This window comes from Pteronotus mesoamericanus, unplaced genomic scaffold (assembly GCF_021234165.1).
Source record: "Pteronotus mesoamericanus isolate MK-2021 breed Mesoamerican mustached bat unplaced genomic scaffold, CSHL_Meso_final contig_65, whole genome shotgun sequence".
In the NCBI taxonomy this organism is placed as follows: Eukaryota; Metazoa; Chordata; class Mammalia; order Chiroptera; family Mormoopidae; genus Pteronotus; species Pteronotus mesoamericanus.
In genome coordinates, this window is record NW_026555228.1 from 2,564,233 (window position 1) to 2,582,982 (window position 18,750).

The window sequence follows — 18,750 nt, forward strand, 5'->3', positions numbered from 1 at the left end:
AACAGAGTGGAATAGTAGGGACCAAGACCTTAGCTTAGCTGAAAGTATTTACTCTTTGGTCCTTTAGAGAAAAAGTTTGCAGATTCCCGCTCTAGAAGAAAGACCAGCATGAATGAGCTGCCTGGGGTCTTCTAGTGATAGGATTCTATTATTGCTTTGTATAGGGGCAGCTGACTGTGTAAAGCAGAATGAATGAAAAGTCAAGGCCATTGATATTGATCTGAGATGGCACTAAGGTGGTGGTAGGTGCTTTTCTTTGGCTCCGCTAGAATGGCTGCCGGTGTTTGCCTCAGTGAAGGCCAGTAATTTTGATGCCCATCAAGTACGTGTACTGAAGGAGCGCTGACCCTGCCAGTTTTACCACTGAACTAAACATTCACGTAATGTCATTTTTATGTTCTCTACACTGGAAAAAAGGGTATTTCAAAAGCAGGAGGTGTGAGGTTGACAGTTTGGTCCTTTCTCTCCCATGTGAGTTGGCCTTGACCTTTTCAGGAGAGCCAAAGCTTCTCAACCAAATAAAAACAGGCCTAGCAGAGAACAACGCCCGGCCCATTTTTCTTTAGCAGATGAGCCCTGAGATGGAAGAAAAGATTTCCTTTTATGTTTTCGCCTTCTTTCTGATTCTTTCCTATCAAGTGTATGGTAAGATCAGGTCTGAGAATCACAATACATGCTGCTTTTGTGCCATCATAAGCTTTCCCCCTGCTAAAAGCAGGCAGATTTTATTCTTTCTAAGTGGTGGACTCTTGTTTCATAGGCCTTGAACTCCAGGCTGCTGCTGAAAAGGCTTTACCGTGTCAAAGGGAAGCATCTTTAGCAGGAACAAAGCAACTCAAAGCGTCTATTCCGCCTGGTACTCAGCCTTGAAAATGAAAACAGAAGCAAGGCGAGGGCAAGGCCAGCCAATCACACCCCAGACACAGAAGCCCGGCAGCTGAGAACTTCCCAACAGCTCCTGCACTCACCTCTCAGTGATATTCTTAGCAGTCTGTAGGAACCGCGCATGATCGTTCTCCTTCAGAGAGTGCTCCGCTTGGGAGATGAGCGACGCTGACCGTTCAATGCACTGCTTGCAGTTTGCAATCTGCTGAGCCAGCTTGCGAAGCCTCATCACCTTGAACAAAAGCAAGGAGAGGGTTACAAGGGGGTCCTCATGTAGGGAAAATGCGTTGGGCAGACCCTTGTGATATGTGCGTTCTATTGTGTGTAAGTCATCCTTCAATGAAAGTTCAAAAAGCAGGCGAGGAGAGATACTGAAATGTGGCACTCTGTTATGGGACTCTCGTCTTAGACATTCTTTATCTCCTTGGAGAAGTGGCGCTGATTTGTTTTATGAGGAAACACTGAACTGTGAATTGCTTTCCTGTTGATGGGGGAGAAAGGTGTTGTTCAGTGGTAAGTTACAGAGGGCGGCCAGGCCTCTTCCCCTGACTATTACACGCAACTACTGTAAGATCGTAGAGAGCCTGGGAACATTATTTTATCTCAGTTTTTCAGCTGCGCCATCAAGAAAATAAAACCTCTCTATAGGCACAAATGTGTGGCTTAAGTACAAGCCATTTTCTGAAAAGCTCTTTGCAATCTATGTTATAAAATTGTGATATAAAAACATTAGGTATTGCTATTTCCCCACACTATCTAAAACTCACGTGTTAAATGAACAGAAAGGGAGCATTTTTCCATTGATTAATATTTTTCCTGTTGAGCAGATGAGAGAAAGCCAAAAAAAGCACAGCTGGGCCATTTCCCCTCACTGGGAACGTCATTTCCAGGCACTTTGTGCTTGCTTGATAACTAAGAACTATTTTGATAAGCATTTCCCCAGTTGGGATAAAAACGCATGTTTGGTTCCAGCCTCCATTCCAATTCCTGATTCTGTCTTACTTAAAAACGACCTTCTAACGTAATTGACCGTAACCTCTGGGGCAGGCCCAGATAAGTCCAGGGTAACCCACTTGACCGCTCACTCTGGTGTCTGAAATGTGCTGTGAGATGAAGCCTCTGGCCAGAAGCCAAGATAAAATTAGACTGCTAATTGGAATTGCCGTGCGCCTAGTGCCCCGATCCACACAGCCCGGGACAGGTCTTGGCCGGCTTTATGATCACTCCGGAATGGAAAACAGCCCTGGGTGAAAGGGTAGGGAGGAGGCCAGTTCATCTGTCTTCCAGACAAGGCGGGCTCAGGCTCCCTCCAGAATTCCTGCTAACTCCAAGGAATTCCTTCTTTCTCCAAGTCATCATTATCATCCCCATGCAACTCTAATCGAAGAAAAGGAAGGAAGGAGATGTCAGAGCTTGAGGCCTCTGAGGAACGTCCGATTCCAGCTATGTCGTAGAACAGAAAACAAAGGAAATGAATGCTGAATTGAGAGGCGGCAGCCCCAGATTTCAGGCAAGAGCGAGAAAAACTCTTGAAAGTCAAGATTTAAGGAATGAAGTGTCAAAACTTTGGGGCAAACAGTATGCGATGTTAATTTAAGCCTGATAAAAGGCTTAACTCATTATAATTATAGTGGCCATCTGCAGCAGATTAACTGTGTTCATTAGTTTAATAAAATACAATAATACTGATTTTACACCAAGTAAGATTTAGCTTCTAACATCACTATATCTAGAGTGCAATTCAAGATATGAGAACATGTCCATCAGAAATTGTCAGAGGAAGGAAAAATAACTTCGAGCCCTTAGAACAAACCAACTAAATGGAATATTTAATTATACAACATATAGAATGCTTTCAATTACATGGCAGAACTGAAGATGTTTAATACAATTCTAACAAGGAAAATAAGGTCAAAATATTCCGTTAGAATAACTTTATGTCAATCACTTATCCTTTCGGCATTAGCGACCTACGCCTATTAGTGACCACAGAGATTACAAATGAAATAACGAACTCCATTTTCTTGTTTATTTTCTTCAGTCATGATACTGGAAATTAAAAGTGACATAAGTGGAAAAGGAAAAAAGCCCTAAATCATGCATAAATTGAAGCAAGCCAAAATGAGAGCCTCCTTTGAAAATATGGAATGTTTTACAGAAAACTATTGTTGGCATAATTTAAATTTTACTTCAGTGTACAATTCCTTTGAATGGACCAGACTGGAGCTTTTCAAACCCAATGTGCACAAGAATCAGCTGGAGCCTTTTTTTAAAAAAAAAAAAGAAAAACGAGTTGTTTGCCGTCAGTCTCCAATATCCTGGGTAAGGAGCTATAATTGGCAGAGCAGCAGGAATCAGCATTTTAACAAGCCATAAATGTTTTTTGATCTGTAGGTGATGAATCATTAGTATGCTCAGGACTAGCAGTTAAAAAACTAAATAGAAGAGGAGAGAGGAGGACAAAAGAAAAGTAGTAGAGTGCATTCCTGGTATAAAGACCAAGTTATGTTTTATAAAACTTTTTCATGAGTATGTGTCTGTGCTGAATTTGATGTCATATGTATTTCTTATTATAGGTTTCATTAAAAAAAATAAAAGAGAAAACAACTGCTCTAAGTTAGGTGTTCACTAACTATGGTTTGTGGGTTCTGTCCAGCACAAACCCTGTTTGTATAAAGTTTTATTGGCACACTGCCACATCCATTCGTTCATGAATCATCTAGGGCTGACTCCACACTACAGCTTTAGGCAGAGGTGAGCTATTACAACAAAGACCATATGGCAAAGCCTAATATATTTATTATCCGGGCTGGATCCTTACAGAAAAAAGTTTGCGGACTTAAATGATTCTGATCAGATGGCACTGATTTGAAGCGCACTCTGAGAAACACTATCCCACAAGGTAGCAGACTTCAGAATCTGACACTGAGCAGTTAGCAAAATACTAATTTCTTCATTAGAAAACACTTTCTTAATGTATTGTTTGAAAAATGTGCCAAGATGAAATTTGATTTTTTAAAAAGAAATAACTTGATCCTGATACATAAGGAGATGCTCTGTATGCATGTATTACTGCTGCAGGGGAAGTTTTTCCCAAGTCTGCACTGTTTTTTTGTTCTTTGGGAAGTGTGATTGCCACAGTTTAATTTTTTAGAATTCATTCCATATTCATCATGGAAATATTCTGTCTGTTGGAATGTCCTTTTTAGTAGGGACATAGACCTATTTATGTCATTTTATTGGTTGTTTATTATACCTTACATATGCTTTTAAAAGAAGCCCTTTATTTTTCCTTAAATGTATTTTAAATGCATATATATGATTCCCATCCCAAAGCTGCCACGTCCATAGAGTTGACCTTCAATTAACACACGTATCCAAACTGACAATGAGGCCTGTACTCAGTGTGTCTATAAGGCTATAGAAAAGCCTGAACACTGAGCCCAAGTTAAATCGTGGAGATTCAGAGTACATAGAAGTGGTGAAAAGGACCCTTTTTCTCTTTAGCTGTGGCCTTCTACTGTAGTTCTGCATCTGAACATAAAATGCATAATTTACTTAATCTGGAATTTTCCATCAGCTTTTCATGTGTTGACATGAAATTTATCCCCTACTACTGAAGAAATAAGACAATTCTTTCCTGGGGTGTCTCATGGCTTGAGACTCTGCGGTTCGTGGAAGTATAAAGGCTATTTATTTCAAAGAATGCACAGTGTTCTGAGAGCAGGAATGACCAGTATGTACTAATGTGTAACAACATCGGCTGCTTGGCAGCCTCCCCAGTGAGGGGATTTGCAGTGAGCTTGTTCCCACCAGGACTTGGAATTGGCATGAGAGACGATGGAGGCATTCACAAAGTAGACGAACTTCACCTTTGTGGTCTCCACGATTCTGCCTGTTCTTCCTCCAGCTCCCCAGTTCCCAGTGCTGGTCAGTGGGCCCTTCCCTAGGCTCAGAGCCCTCAGACTGGCCAGCCACCACCCTGGGCACCAATCCACACCTGCCCTCTCTGATCAGCACCTCAGATTCCCCAGGTGTTGGCGCCTGTGCTCTTCTTCCTCCCGATGTGTAACTGACACCACATGTCCTGGCCAGGGACACAGTCCCTGTGAATTCCAGGGTTTGGGATCAACTAGTCCTTGGTCATGGGCCAAAGAGTAACTCAAGAGAAAGCTGAAAGGGCCCTGGTCTTTTCCAAGTAATGTTTGCTTTCTAATATTGTCTTGTGAGATAACGTCCCTGGGCAAATATGCTCTTCTTAAAAAGTGATATAGTTCAAACAGACAATTTAAAAAGTAATATGATCGACTTTCCTGTACATAGTATCAGCTTTATTAAATCTTAGTATTTTCATCATATTAGTGTTAGATTTTTCAATATGAAGTGAAAAACTAGTGAGAGCATTGAAGCCTTTGTGTGTCCCACTCTAATTTCATGCATGTCCCTCTCCAGAGGAAAACATACTCCTGAATGCAGGGTTGAATGAGACTAGGTCAAACTGAAAAGCATCTGCATTGCAAAGGAAACCATGAATAAAACCAAAAGGCAACCAACTAAACAGAAGAAGATATTTGTAAATGATACATTCAATAATGGGCTAATATCCAAAATATATAAAGAACTCACACAACTCAACAACAACAACAACAAAACAAATAATCTGGTTAAAAAATGAGCAGAAAACCTACTAGGTACTTTTCCAAGGAAAGTATACAGATGGCAAACAGACACACGAAAAGATGCTCAACATCCCTAGTTATAAGTACAATGTAAACCAACTGAGATAGCACCTCACAACTATTAGAATGACTATTATCAATAAGACAAGGAATAACAAGCGTTGGAGAGGATGTGGGGAAAAGGGAACCCTCACACACTGTTGGTGGGGATGTAAATTGATGCAGCCACTATGGAAAACAGTATGGAATTTCCTCAGAAAATTGACACTAGAACTACCATTTAATCCAGCAATCCCTCTTTTGGGTATCTACCCCCCAAATTTGAAAACACTTATTTGTAAAGATGTATGTACCCCTATACTCATTGCAGCATTACTCGCAATACCCAAGACATGAAAACAACCCAAGTGTCTCTTAAAAGATTATTGGATAAAAATGTGGTACATATATACCACATATATACTACATTTGGTATATATGTGGAATACTAAGCCATAAGAAAAACAAAATAGTGCCATTTGCAACAACATGGATGGATCTTGAGAATATTATGCTAAGTGAAATAAGTCAGATGGAAAAGGACAAGAACCTTATGATTTCACTCATATGCGGGATATAAAATGGAAAACAACAAATGAACAGACAAAACAAACAAAAGAAAAACAAAACTCAGAGATGCAGACAACAGAATGGTGGTTACCAGAGGGGATGACAGGTGGGGGAGGATGAAGAGGATAAAGGTGATCAAATACAAGGTGACGGAAAAAGACCAGGCATGGAGTAGTAAGCCCACAGAGTATACAGATGTCATACTATAAAGTTGTACACCTAAAATTTATGTTATTAACCGATGTTACCCCAACAAATTTAATAAAAAAGAACCAAAAAACACAAATATATATCACCTTACATGACAAAAGGGACTTTGCAGATATTATTAAGTTAAGGATCTGGAGATGGGGGATATTATCCTGGATTTATCTGGGTGACCAGGAGAATCTGTGTCAGAGAAAGAGATGTGAGGATAAAAGCGAAGGTCGGAATGATACAATGAAGAAACCATCAGCCAAGGAATGTGCGTGGCCTCTACAAGCAGGAAAAGGTAAGAAATGGATTCTGCAGCAGAGCCTCCAAAAAGAAACAGCACTGGCAAAATCATGACTTTAGCCCAGTGAGACTGATTTTTGACTTCTGACCTCTAGAAGGACAGATAATAAATCTGTGTAGTTTTAAGTCATCAAGTTTCTGGTAATCTGTTATAGCAGCGATAAACTAATACAGGCACTGAGAGCTGATCCCTGCACGCAACCATGTTAAAGCAATGAATTACCCTCTGTATGCATATTAACAATTAATTGCAGCCATATTTCAGGCAGTCATGTGTCTGAGAACCTGCAAGATGTCAGGTATTAACAGACATACAGGTGTAGTGCATGATGAAGGAAGAGGAAATATACCCTATAAGGATTCTGGGCTGATACTCAGTGCTCTTCTAAGTTGTACAATTTGTTTGTGGGGAAAAGTAGTTTCTTAACACATCTGAGTCAGTCCTTGGCCAGGGAACAATTTCATATTAATTTGTAAATTCAGAATAACAGCTTCAACAGCTATTAGATTTGATTTGACTTTAACTGTTCTGATCACCATCACAATGTACATGTATAAATATTTTTCAGTCTATATAAGAAAAGTAATTTAAACATTATACAATATTGGAAGTACCTTTAAAATTTTGTAGAGAACAGAACACATACACTAGCTATTATAATCTCTGCATACTTCTTAATACTTGATAATTTGATTTAATTATGTATATTGTAGAGTTATGAGCAATAATAAAAGAAATTCATGAATTTATTGTATCTTGAATGATTGTTTCTATTTTAAATATTTACAAAATTATGTTTTGAGGTGGCAGAGAAATAGATAAAATAAAATGGATCATAAATATTTCAATATAAACATGAGTAATTTAAAAATAGAATAAAGTGATTACCAACAGTTTCTGAATGAATTTTGAATAAGAAAGCATCCATGAAGAATAATATAAATTTGCAAACTCGTTTTTGAATATAGTTTATTGAAAAATCATAAGAAATTTAAATATAGAAACATTAGAGAAGTGTTATTCACAATAGGGTATATGACATAGTAAATCTGCAGGAGTTTTGCCACCATGAAATTATATGTATCTAAATTCATGGGAAAGCAGTCTTTAATTTTTATATATGTACAAAGTCTGATTCATTTAAAACTGTGTTAATTGCTAGGGCATAGCAATGAATATGAAATGAACTCTTCCTCTATGGAACTCATCTCATAGAGAAGAGAGATGGAAAACAGTGGTTACAATAGACCAGAGCTCCATGCTGCCTCCTAGAGTTGGGTGTGCATAGGAGACCATGACAATACAAAGAAAGGGGTGGAGAAATAAATGGCCAAACACGGGGCTTTGAACCACATCTTGAAGACTTCTGAGGAGGGTATAGAAAATATAGAATAAGGCGGTATTCAGTATTTCCTAAGCTATTGAAGTGCATGGAAGTATGATATTTTTTCCAGCTAGAAAATATGAATTCTGCTGTAGAAGTCCTACCTTCCCTTCTTTGATCTTGGTTCCAATTATTTGTCGTCTTTGCTGAATGATCTCAATGAGAAGATCACACTCCTCCATCAATTTGGCTTCTTGACGTGATGCATTGACCTACAGGATAAATAAAGTGGTAAGCATTAATTTGGCCTTTTTTTCAGTTAATGATCTTATTAATGTAGACTAGTGTGTTTCTGGTAATTGCTAAAAAGATATTTTAAATGTTAACTCTTCTTCAAATTATGCAGGGATAGTAAATATAGGATTTACATGTTCACTCCCCATCTTGCATTCCTGGGAAAAAATTATCACCCAGTGATAGCAGCCTTTCTGCAAAGCCAGACTCAGCCTCAGAATCTTTCTTATTAACACAACATGTACATAGCTATTACCAATTAGTTGGAAATTGATACTTGAAATATATTTGCAGTGCCTGCTTTTATATTTTGAATAAAAGTGCAGTTTTGTTCTGTTAAACAAGAGTAAATTAAATAAATAAATATTATTCATTTATGAAGGACAGATTATCATCAGGGCCTTTTGGACAAATTTCCAAAAGCAAGGTAGCAAGGTAAAAATCACATTCATTTAACTTTTCTCTTAAGCACAGACATCAACTTTGTATTTAAGCAGTATTAAAAAATTTTTAAAAACCCAGGATAGTTAAATATTTTATTAGTCTTATGACATAATTTAAAATTTTTCTTCTGGTATATTTCTGAAAGACCATGGTTCTACAGCGAAAGCATGCCATTCTCCTGGAAAGGTAGATCATTATAGAATGGCTTGTATTTGCAGTTTTAAAGACTCATTGTATACAAGGGAGGGTCAGAATTAGCTCATTCTTGGCAAATGGGCTTGGGAAATACTCTGCACATGCTATTTCCTCCATCTCATGACAATTCCAAAATGCTTATTCACAGAGACCCAGAAATCACAGCTGTGGGAAATGGAGATAGCATGGGTGAGTTTTATGACTTTCACACAGCAGCAGGAGAATCTGCAATGCTACAAAGAATGACAATAGCATTGATTACTCTAGTGTATCTCAGGGAGGAGACCTGGCCCAGTCATTAAGCCCTTTTGATGTGGGGTACTTGATTTAACTGAAGTAATTTCATTCTCTATGAATGAGATAAACTGGAATTAGGGTTAGGAATTCAGAATAAAAATCCATTGGTGGCTGTTGAGAGAAATCATGTTCTGTTTCCAAAGGCCAGGAGTCCTTGACTTTTATTCCTGATCATTATAAGACACAACAGAGAGACTACTCAAGACATCTTCTTTTGAGAAGACAACAGTCACTGGCCATTTGCAGCAGACCACTATATCATGTCCTGTGTCAGATTAGTACACAGACATACTTGCTAACTGTGTAATAACAAAAGGAAAAATTAAAAATGCATTGATGGAGAAAGCACAACTCAGGCTCCTATTTCAAGGAAGTTAATCACTGTGCTCAGTTTCCCTTACATATTACTTTTACGTCACCATTTGTAGTTCTCCATGAGGCTTCCCAAATACATTTACATATCTATGGAAATATTTACTTGGAACTCCACTATTCCCAAGAAATTTCTTGTATTTCCTTTTGACCTCAAACAATTTAATAACTAACTACATCTGAGTTGCAAAAAAGATGGGATCATATTGAAACAATCATATCATGATGGAGAAAGTACAATTTCTGGGAAGTAGCACCCTACACTTGGAAAGTATCTTCTAGAATGAGGCCTAAGAACCAAGTTGTATTTAAGTATACAATCAAGGTAAATCTAATAGGATGCAAGCTCCATAAGGGCAAGAATCTTTGGTTGCTGTATTAAATGAGGCATGTGTCTCATTTAATATCCCAAGCACCCAGCAACATATCTTGCATGGAATAGGCATTCAAAAACTATTTGTTGAATGAATGGTTGGTGAAAATGACCTCCAAAAAGAGATAAGACAACATGCAATGAAGCAGTAGCTATCATGATATATATACTACAAGCACTCAATATGCAGTTTTCCAGGACTACGGAGACACAAAATTATGTCCTAAGGATTTCTAGCAAGGTGGAGTGGGGGGGGGGTGTTGACTTTCTTTTATGTAGCTTTATTGAGCTGTATTTCACATATCATAAAATCCACCCACTTATAAAGTGTAAAGTTTTCTGGTTTTTAGTAAATTCAGAGTTGCACAATCATCATCACAATCTAATTTTAGAACATCCCCAAAAGAAACACTATGCCCATTTGCAGTAACTCCACAGTCTCACTACCCACCCCTCTCTAGGCTTAAAAGAGCCACTAATCTACATTATGTTTCTGTATGGATTAGCTAGTTCTGGACATTTCACATAAATAGAATCAAACAATGTGTGATTCTTTTTGTCTGCCTTATTCGCTTAGCATCATGTTTTCAAAATTCTTCTATGTTGTAGCATGTGTGAGTACTTCATTACTTTTTATGTCAAATAACATGCCATTTTAGGGCTATACCACATTTTGTTCATCCCTTCTTTAGGACATGGACCTTTGGGTTATTTCTATACTTTGGTTACTATAAATACTATTGTTATGAATATTACATATAAATTTTTGTGTGCACATACATATTCATTTTTCTTGAGTATAGGAGTGGAATTACTGGGTCACATATCAATTCTACATTTAACTTTTTGAGGAACTGACAAACTGTTTTCCAAAGTGGCTGCATAATCTTATATTCCAATAAGAAATATATGAAGCTTCCAATTTCTCCACATCCTTGTCAACACTTGATATTGTTTTTTTTTAAAAAAATCATCCCAGTGGTTATGAAGTGATATTTCATTGTGGTTTTGATTTGCATTTTCCTGGTGGCTAGTTATGTTTAGCACTTTTTCATGTGTTTATTGGACATTTGTATATCTAATTTGGAAATATGACTATTCAAGACCCTTTGCTCATTTGCAATTGGGACATTTGTCTTCTAATTATTGAACTGTATGATTTCTTTATGTATTCATTAAGTCCTTTATCAGATATGTAATTTGCAGTTCCAAATCAAGATGGCGGAGGAGTGAATGGAAGTCACACTGACCTCCTTCCAGGACCAATCTGGAATTACAACTAAATTGTGGAGAAATCACCTGGAACAAACAACTGAACAATAGAAAGAAAGGAGCCTTATAACCTCGGACAGACAGAAGAATCAGCATTAGCACAACCTAACTGGTAAAGAGTGCAGTAGAGGCTCCAGAAAGCAGGCAGAGCACCCACGGGCAGCAGCGCCAGAGGGATACTGAAACAGCCAGTTGGATCTCCCTGAGAAGAGTGGGGTCTAAACCATAAGTGGGGATCTCCAGCCTACAGCACCAAAGCCCAAAAAGTACACAGAAAACAGCCAGCTGGGAAAAGCAGCAGGGTTGCTCTCTGCCAGAGACAGGCAGCTGGAGATGCAAAGAGCCGTTTGAACGGCCAATGCATAAATTTTTATTTGCAGCCACTTACCCTGGTATCTGGCAAAGGCAGGGGCAGAGTGGGATAGAGACGCCTGAGGAGAGACTGGGGAGGGAGGCTTTGGGGAGAGAACTGAGAGAGTAGCTGGCGTGATCCTGGTGCTGACTCATCCCCCATGCAGAGGCAGCCATCTTGCTCAGGCAGACCACGCCCATGAGTGGCAGCAGTGTGAAGGGACCCAATAGCCCTGCCCCTAGGAGGGACTCAACCTTGCTGAGTACAGGGTGGCAGCCACAGAGAATAGATCCCTGGCTAAAGGGGGTGCAGAGTCGTCTAGAGACACTTTAGGAGAGAATGGAGATAGAGGCTTTGGGCAAAAAATGGAGAGAGTAGCTGGCAGGATACCGGTGCTGACTCCTCTCCCATATGGCAGCAGCCATCTGGCTCAGGCAGATCACTCCCCTGAGCAGCAGCAGCGTGAGAAGAAACAATAGCCCTGCGGCCAGGAGGGACCCTGCCCCGCCCTGTGGTGTCTAAGCCGGCCTGCTGAGTGCAGAGTGACTAGATTAACAGCTGAAGGAGACAGCCACAGACAGTAGATTCCTGGAAGTCTCCAACAGACTGCCTAAGATCATCAGACAGGGTCAACATCTGACATCATCAGAGGCAGATCCAAAAAGAAAAAACAGCAGTCTCCTACCATAGACGTTCATACCACGAAGTCAGGAAATGAAGACAGATCAATTTAAGAAGCAGAAGCAAAAAAGAAGAGTCTCATAAATAATGGGAAGACAAAGAAACCCTGCCCCCCAGTTGAAGGGAAAGGAGGAATCCCCACAAAGAGAACTAAATGAAATAGAAGCAAGTAAACTATCAGATATTGAGTTCAAAACAATGGTTCTAAGGAAGTTTAATGAGCTCTGTGAACTCAGAGAGAATTACAAAAACTACAGGGAAACTATGAGGAACTTACTGCAAACTATATCAGCATGAAAAAGGACATAGAAACTATCAATAAGAGACAAGAGGAAATGAAGAATACAATTTCTGAATTGAATAACACAGTAGAAGAAATCAAAAGCAGGCTATATTAAGTAGAGGATCGAATCAGCGAGCTGGGGGATAAGGTAGAAAAAAGCTCCCAGAAAGAGCAAGAAAATGAAAAAGGACTCAAAAAGAATGAAGAGGCATTTAGGGAAATGCAGGACAACCTGAAATGTAATAATATCTGTATAATAAGGATACTAGAAGGAGAAGAGGAGGAAGGTATAGAGAACCTGTTTAAAAAAGTAATGATGGGAAACTTCCCTAATTTGAGGAGAGAAAAAGTCACACAAGTCCAGGAAGCACAGAGGGTCCCATTCAAGAGGAACCCAGTGAGGCCCACTCCAAGACACATCATCATTACAATGGCAAACATCAAAGACAAACAGAGAATCCTAAAGGCAGCAAGGGAGAAAGAGGTAGTAACATGGAAGGGAGCCCCGATATGGCTGGCAGCTGACTTCTCAACAGAAACACTGCAAGCCAGAAGGGAGTGGCAAGAAATATTCCAAGTCATGAAAAGCAAAGGCCTGCAACCAAGACTGCTCTAACCAGCACGTTCTCAATTGAAATGGAAAGTGAAATAAGGAGTTTCCCAGACAAAAGAAGGCTAAAAGAATACACTTCCACCAAACCAGCATTGCAAGATACGCTAAAGGGACTGCTGTAAGGAGATGAAGAAAAAGAGTCTATGAATATCCAGTTCCTTTCACAGTCACCAATACTTGATAATACCAATATTTTAATATTTATTAATCTGATTGTAACAATGATGTGTTATTTTAAGTGTTACTTTATTATTCATTGAAACTAAACCTGTTTTGGTATAGTTCTTGCCTATTTCTATTATTTTTAAAAAGCCTTAAATGACTTTTTGGTATTCTTTATCCATTTTTTTGACTAAATGTTTGTAGAATTTTCCCCCCCCAAAAAAATATTAACTTTTTTTTAGATGTGTTGCAAATACTTTCCTATTCTATAACTTGTCCTTTAACTTTTTTTATATGTATATTACTGTATAGTCTTAAGTGTTTAATATAGTCATATTGTGAATATTTTACTTTATAGCTTCTGGGTTTGAATATTTTACTTCAGGGTAAGAAAAATATTCGTGTGTATTTTTCTCCTAAAACTCCTTAGATTTTTCATATTAACTTTAACTCACCTGAATATTTTTTGTATAATATGTAAAACAGGGCTCTATATTTGTTTTATTTCAAGTAATAGTGGTTCATGCACCTTATTTGTTGAATAAGCCTTATTTTCCCCATTGATTTGAAAAATCGATTAATCATATATTACATTGTTAGATATATATGTTTGTTTCTAGACTGCTCATTTTATTTCACTAGTCTACTTGATTATTTTCTGTGCTGGTGTCATGTTGTTTTACTTATTGAGACTTTATAATAGATTTAAATTTTTAAATATTTTATAATGGAATTTGACATTTAAAAAATACATAAATAAAATCTGCATTTAAGAAAAAGAAAGAAGGAACTCCTACCTTTTGCGACAACATGGATGGAACTGGAGAATATTATGCTAAGTGAAATAAGCTAGTCGGTGAAAGACAAATACCATATAATCTCACCTATACACTTATAGGTGAGCACTGAATCTATTCAAGAAAATAAACTAAGGAACAAAATAAACCACAGGCATGGAAACATGGAGCAGACTGAAAGTGACCAGAGAGGATAGGGAAGGAGGACAATGGTGGAAAGAAGGGGAAGGGACTAGACAAAAGTCATGTATGAATGGCCCATGGACATGGACAACAGTGTGGGAATTGACTGTGGGAGTGGGGGTGGGGGTGGGTGGGATGGGTGGAGGAGGGCAAAGGGGGAAAATCAGGACAATTGTAATAGAATAAACATGATTTAAAAAAATTTGTAATTTGCAAATATTTTTTCCCATTCTGTGGGTTGCCTTTTCATTTTCTTATTGGTGTCCTTTGAAGCACAAAAGTTTTTATTTTTGTTAAGTCCAATTTCTCTATTTTTCTATTGCTACTTGTGCTTTTGGTGTGTCGCTAATAAACCTAATCCAAGGTCACATAGATTTACACCTGTTCTCATCTAAAACTTTATCTTTTATATTTAGGTCTATGAGCCATTTTGAGTTCAGTTTGTATGTGATGCAAAGCATTGGTCCAACTTTATTCTTTTACGTATGAACAATATCCAGGGGTCTATGCACTATTTATTGAAAAGACTGTTCTTTCCTCCACTGAAGTGTCTTAGCGCTTCTGTCAAAAATCAGTTGACCATATTGTGAGTTCCTCAGGCTTCGATGCTGTTGCTTCAAAAGATACTTGTTTAAAGATATTCTGGTTTTGACTAAAGCTGGTAAGGCCCCACTAGTAAGCCCAGAGAGAGGTGCCATGAAATGTGTGGAGTATTAGCTCTATTCATATGATGATATTAGGAAAGGAATATCTCCATTTCTAAGTTTCCTATTTTGTAAAATGAGGTGAATAATATCCACTCTTTCAGCCATGTGAGATTATTGTGGTAAACGCATGAAATAATGTGAGGAAATAACTAACATCATGAAGCCATGGACAAATCTAAGGTAGTATTGTCTATACTGAGAAGTAGTTTTGTTAATAGACTATGATTCGGTTTGGGATCCTTTTCATTCTCAAAAGCACTGGGATTTGGGTTACTCTACAGAGGAAAACTGCTCCAATTGCCATCATAACGTGCATTCAATTTAATCCAAACTCTGACTATTCAATATTTACAATGAACAGCTTTGTTTTACAAAAAAACATGGACTGAGATATACTTTGTTGAGTCAAATATGTTTTGAGAAAACTCATACCACAACCACCATTGGCCCAAAGTATAAATTCCCAGAAATTTAGAAACATGATCTGTTAATTTTAGGCCAACTATTTTCCTTCAATTTTTCAAAGAATATGGAATTGACTCTCCTTTGAAACCAGTAAAGTTGAATTGCTTTTTCCACTTTGATGAAGCTTCCAAATTTTGTAATTCTAGCATTTTTATATTTCAAAAGGTACAATAAAATAAGTTGAACACTATCCACTGTCCTATAATTCTAAAGTGTTTCTACTACAAAGAAGTTTTCCACAGTTTTGCTGTTTCATATGACACCTTAAAAAAAGTCAGTGATTTGGACTTCATTTCTTAAATGGGCTATTAATTCAAACATGGTAGGGTTTATTGGTTATTTGCAGTGTGTTCAGGTATTTCTAGTTCCTAGGTTTGGTTTGGAAGCTGGCAACCCCTGGCGATGATTTTAGCTTTTGTTTCTGATTCACTTGTTTTGATTCAGAAATCACTACAGCTGATGGAGTGGGGACAATCTAAGGATGCAGGAAACAACCCTAGAAAACCTACTTTCATAGACCTACATGTCCACCTTTGTGTGGTAAGTCTCCTTGGTCCCTAACCTAAACACGAGAATGGAGATAATTAGGAATAATTGCTGGTGGTGGGTGACTACTGTATGCCACGTTGGGATGATAGTGGAAATGGGGCCCTTATCCTTCAGAGCCCGTGATATCATTGGACAAAATATAGCTTAAAATTGAGCTCTATCCGCATTCCAGGCTCCTCACTGTTACTTTTTTTTCTCATGTCAATTATACTCAGTCACTTTCACCTCATCCCATTTGGGCCTCACCCATGTGCAAAGCACACTCGTCTACATTTGGAGTTACAATTTCCTTTCTCATATGGAAATGCTTCATTTCCTACCCATCATTGTGTCCTAATCCTTAGTACTTACTTTGTCTCTTTAGAAAATACTCTAAATCAATTCTTCTAAAGTTATACTGTACCTCAACTTTTTCAGGATTTATTCTTTCAGGAGGTAAAGGCCTGAACACCTTTAGCGAGGCTCCAAGCACCACAGCCGATGTCATGCAAGCTCGAGTCATGACTCTTACAAAACACTTGTCCCTTTCCCTTCGAAAGAGCTACATACAACAACTGATTTCTTCATCTATCCAACGAACAATAGCGACTGGGTCCTCACAGTGTATCAGACAGCATTGCAGGCACTGGGCATACAGTGAGGTCCAAGAGAGGCACAGTTCTCATCATGACAGAGTTTACATGGAAGCATAGAGGAACAGGCTGAACAACTCAGTAAGTAAATAAAAGTTTCAGATCATGACATGTATATAAAGGAACTTAAAGAGAGTAACAGACCCTGTTAATGGACAGGGCTGAGAGTAGGGTCTTTTTTATTGGTAGTTAGACAAAAGTTCTCTGACAAGTCTGCCAGGGGATGAAAAGGAACCAGCCAAAAGATAGGGAAAGGGTGTTTTGTTTGCAAGTTCCCAGGACTCTGCTTTCCTTTCCCTTTTTATTGAATTTATTGGGGTGGCACTGGTTAATAAAACCATATAAGTTTCAAGTGCACAATTCTAAAATACGTCATCTGTCCCTGCATCATGCACTCACCACTCCAAGTCGTCTCTTTGTGTCCCCATTTATCCCCCGTTTGCCCTTCCCCTGCTTTCCCTCTTCCCCTCTGGCAATCATCACACTGTTGCCTGTGTCTATTTTTTTCTTTTTGGCTTAATCCCTTCACGTTGTTCACCCAGGCCCACAACCCCCCTGACAGCTATCAGTCTGTTCTCTGTATCTGTGAGTCTGTTCCTATTTTGTTTGTTCATTTATTTTGTTAATTAGACTCCACATTTAAGTGAAATTGTATGGTCTTTATCTTTCTCTGACTGGCTTATTTCACCTAGCATATCGCTCTCCAGGTCCATCCACGCTGTTGCAAAAGGTAGCATTTCCTTCTTTTTTATGGCTGAATAGTACTTCATTTGGTAAATGGGACTCTGCTTTCAACAGGCTATACCTCCTCAAATTAGACAGTCTATCCTCCTTATTCACTGATTCTGTATTTGTGGATGTGCCAACCTGCTAAAATTTAAAAATTAATTTATAAGCCCCAAATCAATACTTGTGGCCTTTTCACATCCATTTGCACATATGCTCAGAACATGAAAGATCTGAGACCCCCTACCAGCGCCCCGCTGAGGTCAAACAAGGATACTCAGCCTTCTTGTTTCAGCTCTTGTGTGACCACAGGATGGAGACACAGGGCCAGTGCAGTGCAAGAAGCTCTGGCTCTGGGGCCAATGCAGTGGAGTTTCAGTCCCAACTCCGACATCTGTTAGAGAGGCAGCCTTGGGCAAGCCACTTAACACTTCAGAACCTCCTTTTCTCTTCTATAAAATTAAAAAAAAAAAACAACCCAGAATCTACCAGAACGACTTATTTTTAAGATTATACTCTATGTGAGGGTGTGTGTGTGTGTGTGTGTGTGTGTGTGTGTGTGTGTATGTGTGTGGTTTCCCCTAAGGGCGATGGTCCAGTGTTAGCCACTTCAGTGTTCCTGGTGACTTTATAAAACACAAGTATCATGAATAATGAGAATTGGTTGTATTTGCCAACTACCTAGTGCGTCCGCCATTGTTCTAAGTATTTTGGGGGCAGGATGGGTAAAATGGGAAGGGAAATCATGTATGTAAGAAACAGAAGAACAGTTTTCTGTAGCCATTAGGAACTGGCTAACCCACTTTCTCCTATTCCTATGGTTATTTTACTGCTTCTCTTTGATAGACTATGACTTTCGGATCCTGTTACAACCTAATGAAAGAGAAATTAGAAAACTGAATAATGAAGTAAGCATAGAAGGTCACCAGTCATGTTTTGTTCTCCTAGCCCTGGGATGTAAGTCAGCCCTGGGGGCACTCAGCCTCACTAACATTCATATCAGGTACCAACAATCAGCTGCAGCCCCATGTATGTTGGCCCTGGGTGCCTGGCTTATCTGCCTTTTTTAGCAATGCAGTTACACGTGCTCATTCCTCAGATTAATTAATGATAACATAAAGGGGTTGGCTATTTTCTCCAGAGCAGTTGGTTAGCAATGCCCAGTAAAGGGACCCACTGCTAAGTTTTACGGTATAATAGTGTTACAGTATTTCACAGAAGGGCAGGGTGAAGCAGACCATTTATTATTTTGTTCTTGACACATATGTATAAACATTAAAGGGATTTAATTACATACACACATTAAAAATTGGACCATGTGTCTGTGAAATGTTCTTTAGCAGTCTGTAAACAGTTT

General features: G+C 38.7%; 1 protein-coding gene across 2 annotated transcripts in view; it reads right to left on the reverse strand.

The window, feature by feature from the left end:
* MID1 (midline 1) overlaps positions 1-18,750 on the reverse strand; it is a 148,270-nt gene that overhangs the window by 30,397 nt on the left and 99,123 nt on the right. For both annotated transcript variants that reach the window (XM_054581048.1, XM_054581047.1), the window contains exons 4-5: positions 8,161-8,268; positions 969-1,117 (exon numbers count right to left, since the gene is read on the reverse strand). In XM_054581048.1, coding sequence (XP_054437023.1) covers positions 969-1,117; positions 8,161-8,268 — 257 coding nt within the window. The remainder of the gene's footprint in view (positions 1-968; positions 1,118-8,160; positions 8,269-18,750) is intronic.